This window comes from Phymastichus coffea, unplaced genomic scaffold (assembly GCF_024137745.1).
Source record: "Phymastichus coffea isolate CEN01 unplaced genomic scaffold, Cenicafe_Pcof_1.1 PCOF00197, whole genome shotgun sequence".
Classification (NCBI taxonomy): Eukaryota; Metazoa; Arthropoda; class Insecta; order Hymenoptera; family Eulophidae; genus Phymastichus; species Phymastichus coffea.
Genome location: NW_026707008.1, coordinates 11,206 through 26,140, shown reverse-complemented (window position 1 = coordinate 26,140; position 14,935 = coordinate 11,206). Strand labels below are relative to the sequence as shown.

The window sequence follows — 14,935 nt, the reverse complement described above, 5'->3', positions numbered from 1 at the left end:
CCGTATTTATTGGTTCATTTTCTTTACGAGTTTCGTATATATAATTGTTGGGTGCGCTCAACTTTGCGTTAGACAAATTAAGAATGACTTGAATGAAAGTTATTAATTATGTTTGTTGCAATTAACTCTGATTTTTTTTTCAACATTTCTCAAAACTTTTTAATAATCAATTAGTAGTTAAAACTATTAATATCCTAATTGTTCTTAGATAAATGTAATTCTTAACTTTTGTTCTATCATTTAGTTTTATTATAGATTAAGAAACATTTTTGTAAAATTAGAGTACCACACACACAATTAATTTTAAATAAAATTAGTTTAAATAGATAAAGGCCAGAATAGTACATAGAGGGCCATCTATGCGAAGAGGGCCCAAAACACTGAAATGAAGCCACACCCGCACATTCCGCCCCCGGCCAATTAGGATTCGAACCTTGCTTACGCTGAGATACTCCCCAAATTTTCCAACCAATTAAGTTGAGAAAATTTTAGTTCTTCCTGCCCAAAAATGACAAAGATTTTCGAGTGGGAGTCTCTTGTAAAAAAGTATAAAAGAGATATTTTCACGAAAATTCGGGCATTACATTATTAATTTTTTCGAAATTCAGTTCGTTCAAAGTTAGTAGCTCAGATTTAGTTCATTCAGTTCGTACAATTTATTGGAATTCGTTAGCTGTTCTTCAAGTTCGTCCAGACCCAGTCAATCTTTTAGTGTGTGTGTGGGAAAACCATTATAAAAGTGAGTAAGAAAAATTAAATAAAATTTTTTTACATTCTAACTACTCTCCTTTAACTTCTCTCTCCTTACTCTTCCTAGTTTCGCGTACGGGATTTTCTTTCTTAGATAGTTACACTCGATTGCCAAGCGTGTGGTCGAGTGCATATTAGATAGGCTCCCTTTACGTTATTTTATTGCCAAGAGTGTGGTAAAATAACGCGAAGTATTGCTATATTGCCTAGCGTGTGGTACAGCAAAGCTTCGATCCTCCGTCGCCGAAAAAAAGGAATTTCCCGCGATAGTGGTAACGCACGTCCCGGTTATTGTCCGCAAGGATAGACCAAAAAGTGCGCCTGAGAATTGTTTCGTCAACAGACGTCACATTGCTAATAATTTGCTATTACAAGTCTATTAAATTAATGAAACTATTTCAGTATCAATCTGATGTTCTGCAAAGAAATAAGAGTAAAAGTTAAATACATAAGGATAAATTTCATGTTCAATGAAGAATCTATTACATTTGGAAGTCGTTTAGAAAGTAATTGCAATACGTTCAGTCGTGATTTCAATTTTGAAAAAGCTTTAAATATTACTTTTGTTTTAACCATGCTTGTGTTCATTGTATCACTATCATTATTTCTTCATATTTGAATAAGAGACCAAAAAAAAAAATTTTTTTTGAACATCTCAAAATCAATGCGCATGGACTGACATTTCGTTACATCCCACGAAGCAATGCGCATGGACTTTGATCACCTTCGTCAATTTCACGAAATTTCAAGATTTTTCACTTTTCGTAATTTCATGAATTTTAACTTTTTTCGACATTTTCACGAAATTTCATGATTTTTGACTTTATTAATTTTTTTTATTTTCACGAAATTTCATGATTTTTCACTTTTTTCACTTTTTTTAAATTTCACGAAATTTCAAGATTTTTCACATTTTTCGTAAATTTGACGAAATTTCAAGATTTTTCACTTTTTTTAACGTTTTTCATAATTTTGTCGAAATTTCAAGATTTTTCACATTTTTCATCATTTTGACGAAAATTCAGGAATGTACACTTTTTTCGTAAATTATTGGATGTGTCATGATTTTTCACTTTTTAGATCGTTTTGTCGAAATGACATTGCTTATATATTTTTTTGAACCTCACACAAGCAATGCGCATGGACTTTGATCATCTTCATCAATTTCACAAAATTTCAAGATTTTTCACATTGTTGATCATTTTATCAAAATTTGAAATCTCATACGTTAATTTTTTGAAATTTCACGATAGTTCAGCTTCCTCGCTGAGTATCTTGTGATGATCGTTGAAAATGAATAGGTCATCTCTAAATAAGTACCAGTCTAATCGGAACCGAACCAGACTAGGCCGACCGAACTGGATATCTTTACTATAACTCATGGTATATAATGTTGTGAAAATGTTTGTAAACGAAATGTATTTGTACCGAAACACACAGTAAATGAATGGTTAACATTATCCAAAACGTCTACTTTATTCGTTTTTTTACTCCAAAGTCCAATTACCTCAATTTCCCATGACTCGTTTCAACGTTAAAAAGGTATATTTTGAATGGACCCGAAAGACTTGAATCAACTGAAGTAACATCGAAGATTGTCAACCAGACCCACAAGATGCAAATTAGAACCAGAAGATACACGTTCATATGTAGTCTAAGTTTAAAATAAAAGAAAAGTCCATCTTTGTCCATTGAAGAACTAAGCCTTTCCCAGCATCGCCAGCTAGTGTTCCATGATCAGCGTTAATAACCCAAATTTCACTTTTCATAACCCAATAGGCCAATAGGTCAAGTGACCCAACAGACCAACGACACCACTTGGGTTGGGTTTAGGTCGATTCGGAAACCGAGGATGAGCGATCTTTGAGCGATCTTCGCTCAATGATAAATTTCAAAATTTTCAAGACTTTTCACAATTTTTCGGATATTTCAGTTTTTCACGATTTTCATGAGTTTGACCAAAATTTCATGAATTTTCACATTTTTCACTTTTTTGCTTATTTTTTCGAAATTTCATGATTTTTCACTTTTTTCGTCATTTTCACGAAAATTCAAGAATTTTCACATTTTTCACTTTTTTGCTTATTTTTTCGAAATTTCATGATTTTTTACTTTTTTTGTCATTTTCACGAAATTTCAAGATTTTTCACTTTTTTCATATTTTTCATTATTTTGGCGAAATTTCAAGATTTTTCACATTTTTCGTAATTTTGTCGAAATTTCAAAATTTTTCATCTTTTTGTCGAAATTTCAAGAATTTTCACATTTTTCGTAATTTTGTCGAAATTTCAAGATTTTTCACATTTTTCACTTTTTTGCTTATTTTTTCGAAATTTCATCATTTTTCACTTTTTTCATGATTTTTCACATTTTTCATCCTTTCGTCGAAATTTCAAGATTTTTCACATTTTCCGTAATTTTGACGAAATTTCAAGATTTTTTACTTTTTTCGTAAATTATTGGATATCTTATGATTTTTCGCTTTTTAGGTCGTTTTGTCGTAATGCCATTATTACTAACATATTTTTTTGAACCTTCTAAAGCAATGCGCATGGACTTTGGTATTTTTTGAACCTCACATAAGCAATGTGCATGGACTTTGACACGTCTGACTTATGTAACTTGTTGTGTTAGTCGCACATTATAACCCCTTAGGCCAATGACCAAATCAGGTCGAATAACCCAATAACCCAAGTAGACCCGTTATCCAAGCAGACCAGACCAACAAGGGTTATTGGGTTATGGGGGGACTTTACGAACGTATGCTTAAGTACACTGTCCGAATAAAGTAGAAGGGTAGGCCGATCGCTCGGCGCAGTTTGGTCCAAATCGCGGCCCGCGTCTCGCCGCGTATTTCGTTCAAAGATTTTTGCTTGTAAGAAGCCAGGGCGGGGAGTCTGTTAGGTAAAAGCAATTGTTTAGGTTAATGAGATATGGGTTCATTGGGTGTTGTGTATTGGGTTCATTGGGTGATGTGTTATTGGGTTCATTGGGTTATTTGGTTTTAAGGGGTTATTGGGTTTAGGTCGATTCGGAAACCGAGGATGAGCAATCTTTGAGCGATCTTTCAAATTTCAAAGTTTTCAAGACTTTTTTCACAAATTTTCAAATATTTCAGTTTTTTACTCTTTTTATGAATTTAACAAAATTTCATGATTTTTCACTTTTTTTGTCATTTTCACGAAATTTCAAGATTTTTCAATTTTTCACTTTTTGCTTATTTTTTCGAAATTTCATGAATTTTCACTTTTTTTGTCATTTTCACGAAATTTCATGATTTTTCACTTTTTTTGTCATTTTCACGAAATTTCAAGATTTTTCACTTTTTTCACTTTTTTCATCATTTTGTCGAAATTTCATGAATTTTCACATTTTTCGTAAATTTGACGAAAATTCAAGATTTTTCACATTTTTCACTTTTTTGCTTATTTTTTCGAAACTTCATGAATTTTCACTTTTTTTGTCATTTTCACGAAATTTCATGATTTTTCACTTTTTTCACTTTTTTTATCATTTTGTCGAAATTTCATGATTTGTCACTTCTTTCGTCATTTTCACGAAATTTCAAGATTTTTCACTTTTTTCGTCATTTTCACGAAATTTCAATATTTTTGACTTTATTCGTAAATTATTGGATGTCTTATGATTTCTCGCTTTTTAGGTCGTTTTGTCGAAATAACATTATTGCTAAAATATTTTTTTGAACCTCACAAAAGCAATGCGCATGGACTTTGATCATCTTCATCAATTTCACGAAATTTCATGATTTTTTACTTTTTTTGTCATTTTCACGAAATTTTTTTGAACCTTACTAAAGCAATGCGCATGGACTTTGACACGTCTGACTTATGTAACTTGTGTTAGTCGCAAATTATAATCCCTTAGGCCAATGAACATACAGAAGGTACTCGAGGCCCATTACGAGTGAGGTATCATTGGCAAGGGTGTTGCATAAGGTATGTAATGGTGAAATAAAAAATGAAAATTTTCATGGCGAATTTTGATTTTTTCATAAGTATATACATTTCTATGTATAGTTTTTTTCAAATATAAATATTTTTAAAAACTTATTGTATTTTCATAATCTACGCAAAAAATGTATGTTATTTGATGCATATATGTCTATATCTAAATTGGATCCGTCACGTTGAAAAATCGAAATGAATATCAGGAACTTACCAAAAATCGTTAAAAATCCTAATTTTGAAATGGCTGCCAAATATTCAATTGTGAGTTAAAAAATCTGAAAAAATTCACACATACTCTGTGAAACATATGGAACAAATTGGTGCTATTTAAAAAAAAATAAAAATTTTGACTTTGCGCGTTGGTGTGAAATGGGCCATATATATATTTATTGACAAGTGTTGCACTTTGCATCAAAGGGCTATGCCCGTTGATTTGAATATATGAAAAATAACAAATAACAAACACTAATCGACCTTTTAACTTTTTCAGAACGCAAAACATATGCTTGAGGTCATCACAAAGAACTGTGAACGTGAGTATTTTTTTAATGTTGACTGAAGTTGTAAAGGGATAATTCAAACTAGTTATTATTACATTATTCTTTTATAAAATCACGTAGAAATGGGTGCACTCAATTCAATGCTGGCTAAATATCACAACCAAGAGCAGGTGAGGAATGCTGCTCTAATTAAAACAAATCACAAGATCTTCTCAAACATAAGTGTACGTAAAAAAATGATTGATCTCTAGTATTTTATCTGTAATTTTGATATGCAGCGTACTCTGAGTATTCCTAATTCGATAACTTCATTTCAGGACACAGTAAACGATGGACTCCAGCATTTGAGGAGGTCTTTACGTGATACAGTACACTTAGCTAAATACACTACCGATCTCATCATTATGGCAAAAACAGTTCATAAGACAATAGAAGTAACAACAGAAAACCGCTCGGTACAAATACAATTTGAAAATTTAAGTTGTATCGATGAAGTTGATGAGGAGGTCATTAGCTTAAATTTTTAAATCAATATTTATCAGGAAAACGTCGGTCAGAAAGTGGTAATTATCAAACGATTTTTTTTTGTAGGGAAACGTTTCATCGGATGCTCGCGCAAACGCTCCGTCTTTTTGCGAAGACGGTATAGTAATAAGAACTGGCGAAAACTCGGAATTCGAGTTTTCAGATTTAATTGTTCCGGACAATGGTTTGTCGGACAGGAGCAATGTGTCGGAGGAACATAAGTCTCTCCCATTGGTAAGTCTTAATCGTATTACTAAACATTTACAAAAAAATTATTAAAAATAGTCGCAATATCCTCCAATTTATCGTGTTTGACATTATTGTGTGTTACTGTTGTTATTTTGACATTTTTCGCTTTGTGCTTATTTAATTTATTATTTATATATCTCCATAAACTTTCACTATCATTGCCTACTTTACTAAAAACCATTTGCTCATACTTGTATTTAGCATCCTTCACGACTTTACGTAGCACACTATCATACCTTTTATAATTCTGTTTAAGTCTCATATTCATCGGTTGGTTGCGCCACATTTTGTAAAGAAATTCTTTGGTATTACATGAAATCTTTATTCCTTTGGTTATCCAATTTTTATGCGTTAATTCCTTACTTTTTCTTCGTTGGCACATTTCCTGGTCGCTTTGTTTACAAAATTTTTTATATCAGTAATTATTACATTGCATACCTTCTCTGGATCTTGCATTGACAATAAATTTTGCCATTGTTGCTTCGAAGCGATATATTTCAATTTTTCGTAATCAATGTAATTTGTTTGCATATTCTTTCCAGTCGAAGAGCTTTCTATATCAAGTGCAACAATCAGCGGTAGATGGTCCGTAAAAAATTGTTTGACTTTGTAAGGATTGCAATTAATGTCGGTTTTTAGCAAAAACATTGTCAACACAAGAACCCATATTCTTATTTGGTTTATTTGGCTTCGTAATTTTATTGAATAACGGTATGTACTGATATTCTAGAAAATTTGACAAATACTCTTGCGAATTATCATCTAGTACAAGCAAGTCGATATTAAAATCACCCAAGATAAAGTGAATTTTATTATTTTTGTTTAACTTAACATATTCCTTAATATCCCTAATGAACGTTGTTTTGCTATAATTGTTGCATCTGTAAACTCCCGAGATTTTGATTTTAGTATTTTTACTTAAATTTATATTGCAACTCAATACGTTTAGACTCTTAACTTTGTAACGGGGAACTTATTCGGGGCGAAAATAAGTAATTTATCCGTTAGAGAAAATGGTGTATTGCGTTGCGAGGCTGACCGCCGCCTCGATTTGCTCGTTCGGACAGCTTCAGTCGTCTTACCGCTCGCCCCAGAGCCCGTGAAAATCCACACGTGCGAAACACGTGTGGCGATCCGGGTTGCCCACTGACTCAAGGTCGGGCAGGTTCTGTTATGGGCGATAGGAGAGGAAAACCAAAGGGCATTAAAAAATTAATTTCAATCGAGTATCACCAGATTCACAACTTTATTTCTCTTTGTTCAATAATACTAAGTTCAATAATACAAAGAGAAAGTTACGGCCGAGAGATTTCGCTAGAAACTTCGCGTTCGCGATGGGAGAGAGAAAAAACACGCACTATCTAATTTTATAATCGGTCGCACGCAATTACAAATGTTGTCGGAGACTTACGTCGCGGGAACGAGTTGACGCAGATCTCGGCGTGCTGTCGACGATGTCCACGGATCTCGCTGACTCCTTGGTCCTTCTTTCTGGCGCTTTCTTTAGGCGAGGTTTTCACTGCCCGGATTTACAGTTGCCCGCAATCCTCGATTGTCACCTCAGATCGCTCTGGGCAACCAAATATGTTGGGCAGTGAAAGATCCTTTCTTCGCCACTTTTTCCGCCTTCAGAAATGATTCTCCTATAACCAACACTAAGTCGCTCGGAAGTTCTTTTTCTTTCTTTTCTGCAATAGCCTTAGCATCGTACTTTTCTAGCTGCCGGAGTGACCGCACGCGATGCTCTCCTCTCTCGCCGCCTTGCACACGCCGGCCGGCGGCTCTCTCTGCCGAAAACTTCTTTGGACATCTATTAATGTTTGTGGGTTTATATATATGGAATGGGTGAAAATCGAGGGAAAGCGCGGAATCGAGACGGGACCAAGTGGAAACTGTTTTTTAGCCAAAAATAAGCATGTAAATCGGTTTTTCATTTTTACCGCTCGTTTAAGGTTATTCAATAATAACCTAATAAACCAATAACCTTTTTGGGACTTGTAAAAATTTCCATGACGGAATAAACCAATAACCTTATTCGGACTTGTCGATATTTCGATGACCGAGTAATCCAATAACCTTGTCGGAACTTGTCGAAATTTCGGCAAACTGGATAAACCAATAACCTATTCCGGTCATGTCAAAGTTTCGGCTAAACGGATAAACCAATAACCTTATTCGGACTTGTCGAAATTTCGATTACCGAATAAACACCAATAACCTTTTACGGACTTGTCGAAATTTCGATTACTGAATAATCCAATAACCCAACCCAATAAGCTTGTCGGGATTCGTCAACGTTTCGGCAAAATGGATAAATCAATAAATCTTTTTGGGACTTGTAAAAATTTCGGTGATCGAATAATCCTATAACCTTTCTTGGTATTTACGGGTTTCTTGCCATTATTTCGTCATTTTGAAAAAGGATATGTAATCTACGGCAAAAATTTCGTTCATCGAATAAACTAATAAACCTCTTTTTTTTCCATTTTTGTTGATTTTTTTTAACCTCGCAAAAGCAATGCGTATTGACTTTGACACGTCTGATTTATGTAATTTGTTGTGTTAGTCGCACATTATAACCCAACCCAGAAGGCCAATGAACAAATCATGTCAAATAACCCAATAACCCAAGTAGACCCGAATTCCCTGTCAAATATCGGTAGAAATCGATTTTTTTGGTTTTTTTTGGCATTCGCGCGCGAAAATCTACCGATTTATGAAAAAACAATTGTGGGGTTATCGGTATAACCCAACCCAAATGAATTCCCTGTCAAAAATCGGTAGAAATCGATTTTTTTGGTTTTTTTGGCATCCGCGCGCGAAAATCTACCGATTTATGAAAAAAAAATTGTGGCGTTATCGGTATAACCCAAATAACCCCAAATAACCATTTCGATTTTGGGTTATTGGGTTATTGCCATTATTGCTACTATATTTTTTTTAAACCTTACTAAAGCAATGCGCATGGACTTTGGTATTTTTTTGAACCTCACAAAAGCAATGCGCATGGACTTTGATCATCTTCATCAATTTCACGAAATTTCATGATTTTTCACATTTTTCATCATTTTATCGAAATTTCATGAATTTTCACTTTTTTCGTGAATTTGTCGAAATTTCAAGATTTTTCACTTTTTTCACTTTTTTCGTCATTTTCACGAAATTTCATGATTTTTCACATTTTTTTTGAACTCTCAATATCAATGCGCATGGACTCCAAATATTGAATCAAAAAAATGTGCAGCGTTATCTATTGAATAGAGCTTGGAAAACCAAAAAGATAGAGCCCCGGCAGATCTCCGGGGGTTGATCGGAAGGGATGAAAATCGAGTTTGAACGATGGCAACGGAAAAGGTGTCGCACCCGATGGTGTTTCATTATGCGCGTTCTCACCTTCGTACCAACCGAGAGAAAAAGGCCCGTTTCCGTTGCAATCACTTAAACTCGATTTTCATCCCTTAGGATAAACCCAACACACAGGTCTGCCGGGGCTCTATCTCTTTGGTTTTCCAAGCTCCTTCCAATAGGTAACGCTTTTTCGAGAAAAGTGGCTTTTCACCCCCGAAATTTATGATTTTCGACTTTCCAAGGGTACCATGGTATAGAAGGCCAATAGTCAGAGGGGCTTCACGGATTGACTTTTTTTCAATTAACGACTCCTTCCCCGCGAAAAAGGCCCGTTTCCGTTGCCATCGCTCAAATGCGATTTTCATCCCTTCCGATCAACCCCCGGAGGTCTGCCGCGGCTCTATTTCTCTGGTTTTCCAAGCTCTTTCCAATAGGTAACGCTGCACATTTTTAGAATTTTTTTAAATACATTTTTCTTCATTTTTTTTCGAGAAAAGTGGCTTTTCACCCCTGAAATTTCTGTTTTTCGACTTTCCAAGGGTACCATTGTATAGAAGGCCAATATTCAGGGGGGCTTCACGGATTGACTTTTTTTCGATTAACGACTCCTTCCCCGCGAAAACGGCCCGTTTCCGTTACGATCACTTAAACTCGATTTTCATCCCTTACGATCAACCTCTGCAGGTCTGCCGGGGCTCTATCTCTTTGATTTTTCGAGCAAAAAAAAGTCAATCCGTGAAGCCCCCCTGAATATTGGCCTTCTATACAAAGGTACCCTTGGAATGTCGAAAATCAGAAAATTCGGGGGTGAAAAGCCAATTTTCTCGAAAATAAATGAAGAAAAATGTATTTACAAAAATTCTAAAAATGTGCAGCGTTACCTATTGGAAATAGCTTGGAAAACCAAAGACATAGAGCCCCGGCAGACCTCCGAAGGTTGATCGGAAGGGATGAAAATCGCGTTTGAGCGATGGCTTCAGCATGGCTGAAGAAAAAAAAATCAAGCTCTATCCAATAGGTAACGCTGCATATTTTGTGAGAATTTTTTAGATATCATTTTTCAACGTTATTCTTCGTCTCTGGGAATTGGGCAATTCGCAACTGATAGAGGACGACGCATGTCTGGATGAGCAGAAATTCTTGTACGAAATGATGCTGGGTAGATTGCTCGATTGTCAATTTATATATATTTTTTCCGACACTGCGTGCGCAAAATGCGTCTTTTCCGCACGTTCAGCAGAAAACGTGCGTTGAAAATCGTGATTTACAGACGTTGCATAAAAAAATACCCTGTACCAGTGTATAGCATGTTCGTTATTCGATGATCGTAATAATTTCAATAAAATTCGAAACAGTCATTTAAATTGGCATGGAGAAACGTCTCGAAACTAGTTTGAATGAAGTATATTCATTCGGCTTGTTTTGCATTTCTTTCCTAATTTTTATTCATACGTTTAAGTATAAATAGTAAATCCTTCTGTAGCCTTATATCAGTTCTTTTTTTTTGTTTAAATCGCCATTGTTGTAATAATGAAAATTAACAAATCGGTCCAAGGGCATTCGATCGTTATTAAGTTATATTTTCTCATTATGATACAAGGCTTTACATATTTTGGCTTTTTAACAATTAAAATGACGTTTCATTTCCAGCACGAGAAAAGCCAAAGGCCGGTGGCGGTGGTGGGGGGGCCTCCCTCGCGCGCTTGGAAATATTGAAAGTCCGCGTTCAAATCGACGCGCTTCGCAAAAATCAGGCCTATCTCGCGAACTATTGCATCAAATTCGATCATTTTTTTTTTAATTTGGGGTAGCTTCAAAATTTATTGAGATTGGTGTAGTTTAGATTGTTGTATGATTTCTTATTTTCTAATCATGTAAACTATAGCCTACTTATGCATATAAATTAAAATATTGTTATTAATAATTAAAAATATATTGATTATTATTTATCCTTATCCATATTTAAGGATAGCAAGTAATAATTAATTGGAATTTATACATACACTGATATGTATGAATTCAATTAAGTTAATAATAAACGATTGGCACTATATATAGTAATTACAACTACACCAATCTCAATAAATTTTGAAGCTACCCCAAATTAAAAAAAAATGATCGAATTTGATGCAATAGTTCGTGGGATAAGCCTGATTTTTGCGAAGCGCGTCGATTTGAACGCGGACTTTCAGTATTTCCAAGCGCGCGAGGGAGGCCCCCCACCACCGCCTCCGGCCTTTGGCGTTCAAACGATGATTTATTAAAGGACGCGTTACGTTTAATTACATTTTTTCGGGTTATCCTTTTTAAAATTCGTATACTTGCAGGATAACGACATATCGATAAGATTACAATTACATACGAGGAAGAATGGTAGACGTTGCGTATTTTCCGCACGGATGTCATTAGTGGAGGAAAGGGAAGCGCGTTGCACCGATATTGCGTACTCAGTGGGGAAACCCACGGCGGCGCGGAAAAACATTCGGCGGAATTGCGTCTCGTATGAAAGTACTTGTAAAAGGTGTGTAGCTAATTACCTCTCTTGGGTATATAAGTCAGCTCCTCTGATCTCCTTTCCATACTAGTTTCAGTTAGCTTAGAAGAAGGTGCTTTAGTACGTTCTGTGCTGTGTGTTCTTCGCGATCTGTGAATAAAGTATTCAATTAAAAATGATGATGTTTAATCGGTGTGCGTTTTATGACATGCGTCAACAGCCCGATGAAGATATTCACTTGTTCTTTGAAAAAGTCAAGAAACAATTCGCCAAGTGTGCCTTCCTAGAGGACTGCCGGGATTGGATACTTCGTGATAAGGTCATCGCAGGAGCATCTTCGAAGGAGCGCGAAGAATTGCTGGCAGCTGATTTGACGAGCTCCCTTCAGGATCTAGTCAATGGAGTGAGCGGCTATAATAATCGCAATGGTAAGAATATAATTTAATTATAATTTAATAAATAATTAAAAATTGTTTAATGATAAAATATAAAAATTAATATTTTTTACCATATTATCTTTTACAGATCTATGCGACGTTCACGACACGTCGAAGGATTTATTCAGCGACGACGACGACGAGGAGGTCACCAGGCCATCAACGTACTTGTCATCATCGTCGATGGCGTTGGAAGTTACACCTTCACCGCAGCCACGGCCTCAACCGGCGATTGACGAAGGGGGTAAATGGGTAAGTGAGCTGTCAATCAATTACAGGATTAAATAGCGATTGAAAGATAATTTTTAAAATAATTATATATGTCGCAGACGCCGCCGCAGCCACAGCTTCGACCGAAGGCGCCGCCGCAGTCGCAGCCTCAATCGGCGCCACAGCCGCAGCCGCAGCTTCAACCGCAGCCGCAGCCTTAACCGCAGAATGACCTGGCATTGATAGCCGATAGCGATAGTGAGGAGGAACCACGAGTCGTCTCCAGGAAGAGGCTGAGAATAACCGAAGACAGCGACGAGGACGAAGACATCGACGACAGAAGGCCTTCTTCAAACGACCAAACTACCCGGACCTACTTCAGCGTATCGGAACATCGGGCATTGATTGGCTTTGTTGCGGACAACGTCCGCAACGTCAGTGGAGCTCTGTTGTCCGGGAAGCAGCCAAAAGAGGTTCAAGGACGGCGGCACAATTCCGTCCGGAAATTGTCCTTTAACATAAGGAAAAACTGGACGGAAGCCAAGCTCCGGCAATTCGGTGCCTCGTCAAAACAAATTGATTTGATATTGCGCTATAGAAGAAATCGTTCTGTAAATTAACTCATGTACAATATATATATATATAAAATATTAAGTCTTGTAATAAATAGAAATTAATAAAAAAAAAACAAATTATTTTTGTGTGTATAAATCATCAGTATTTTAAAAATATTGGTTTCGTTTTTGCAACTACATCAATCCTTTTCAGCACTACTTTTCCAACGTATTAATGAACTACCATTCTCAAGGCCACCGACTTGAAGGCGTGAAAACAAACTGAAAACGCAAAACGATACGTCACAAAAGAAAAAAGTATGAATTCTTAGTTTTTCAATTTTTATCACCTCGAAGTTAGATTTATGCCTTAATAAATGTGTCGCGAATTATATTCATTCAATTGTGATTGGATAGCTTGATAGCGATCCTAAAAATGATAGAAATTCTAGTTATCTCTCAAACGACTTTTTTCAAAATTTGACCTTCAAATACTCTTAGACCTAAAATGCTAGAATCATACGGACCCTGGATTTGGCCTCAGCGTGTCAAAATACATAATACATGCATGCCATTTTTAATACAGAAGACTATTTTTTATGTGTCTGCATAATAATTTCACGAAAGAGACGATTTTTCTAATTATAATACAGTGCAACGATTACCGAAAATCGTAGACTCGCGCGAGGTTAGCGAGCGGCTAAACGAGAGTAGCCGCGCTCGGTTCGCGAGAGAGAGAGAGAGCGTAGGGGCAATGACCGGGAGGGGAGGGTCCGACCGGTAGTATGACTGTGCCACTCAGTCAGTTCGTGCGCCTAACCTCCGTTTTTTCCGAGCCGTTCGAGTTTTCTTTGGTGTTTGTTTGCCGTTGACATTGCATTTTGCGTGGGTGAGTGCTAGCAGCAGCAGCAGCAGCAGTAGCAGCAGCAACAACTGCAGTAGCAGCAACAGAAACTGCAATAACAGCAGCATTGGTAGCGGCAACAACAACAGCAGCAACAGCATAAGAGGCAGCACAGCGGAGCAGCTTAGTAACAGCGAGTTATTCGGATACGGTTGGCCACCGTATCCACGCCGTCGTTGCGGTAGGTGCACCTTCTTTCCCGTAATTAATCATTGTGTTAATTTTGGCGTGCGAATCCGCGCAGCGAGCGCGAAGAATTTGTTTATCGCGTGCGAGCAGGTAGTTCGCGGCAATCGTGGTTTTTTCTCTCTCTCTCGAATAGCGTGTTTTGTCATTCACGCGTGCGTGCGTTAGACTCTCGGCTGATTCCCCGTGTAATTTAATTCGTTAAATAAAGTGTATCTTTCTCATTATTTTCGAGTTTGTTAGTCGTTATTTTGTCATTCCTTTGTCCGGAGGTCGCGCCAGTGTTTATTTTCAGGAGATTCGAATTCGCCGGTTGCGAAGCACGAGTCGTGCAAATATCGATAGACGCGAGTCGATAACTTAGGTTCCGGAGGCGGCCGCACGAGCGCTACTAGTACGAGCGACAGCGCCGCCAAGCGGCAAGTTGGGGGAACCCAACTCGGAGAAGTAGAAGACTCTGCGCAGGCGCACTTCGGGGCAAGGTAGGTCAATGCGCATCGAGCGCATAGATAACAAGGCGTCGTTTAGTCGCATTTAAAGGTACGTTTGCGTGATTTTAGACTAAACGGCAGCCTGTTACAACAGAAAAATCTACCTTAATTTTCCACCTGGACACCCATCCTAAAATCCAGTTATAATCTTTATGGAATTTATACGAAAATTCATTCGGATTTATCAAAAAATCCACCGGTAATTCGCTTGAAACTCATCTAAATTTGTTTAGAAATTCACTTGGATTTTGCACAAAATTCATCTGAATTTTTCATAAAATCTACATGTAAATTTATGCTGGAAATCTATTTGAAAGCC

At 36.6% G+C, this 14,935-nt stretch overlaps 1 protein-coding gene across 1 annotated transcript; it reads left to right on the top strand.

Annotated features, from left to right (window-relative positions):
- The first annotated feature begins 12,042 nt into the window (after positions 1 to 12,042).
- On the top strand, positions 12,043 to 12,702 carry LOC131673790 (uncharacterized). Its single transcript, XM_058952068.1, has 3 exons — positions 12,043 to 12,262; positions 12,360 to 12,523; positions 12,601 to 12,702. Exons 1-3 carry the CDS (start codon positions 12,043 to 12,045, stop codon positions 12,700 to 12,702), a joined length of 486 nt encoding a protein of 161 aa, XP_058808051.1.
- Positions 12,703 to 14,935: the final 2,233 nt, after the last annotated feature.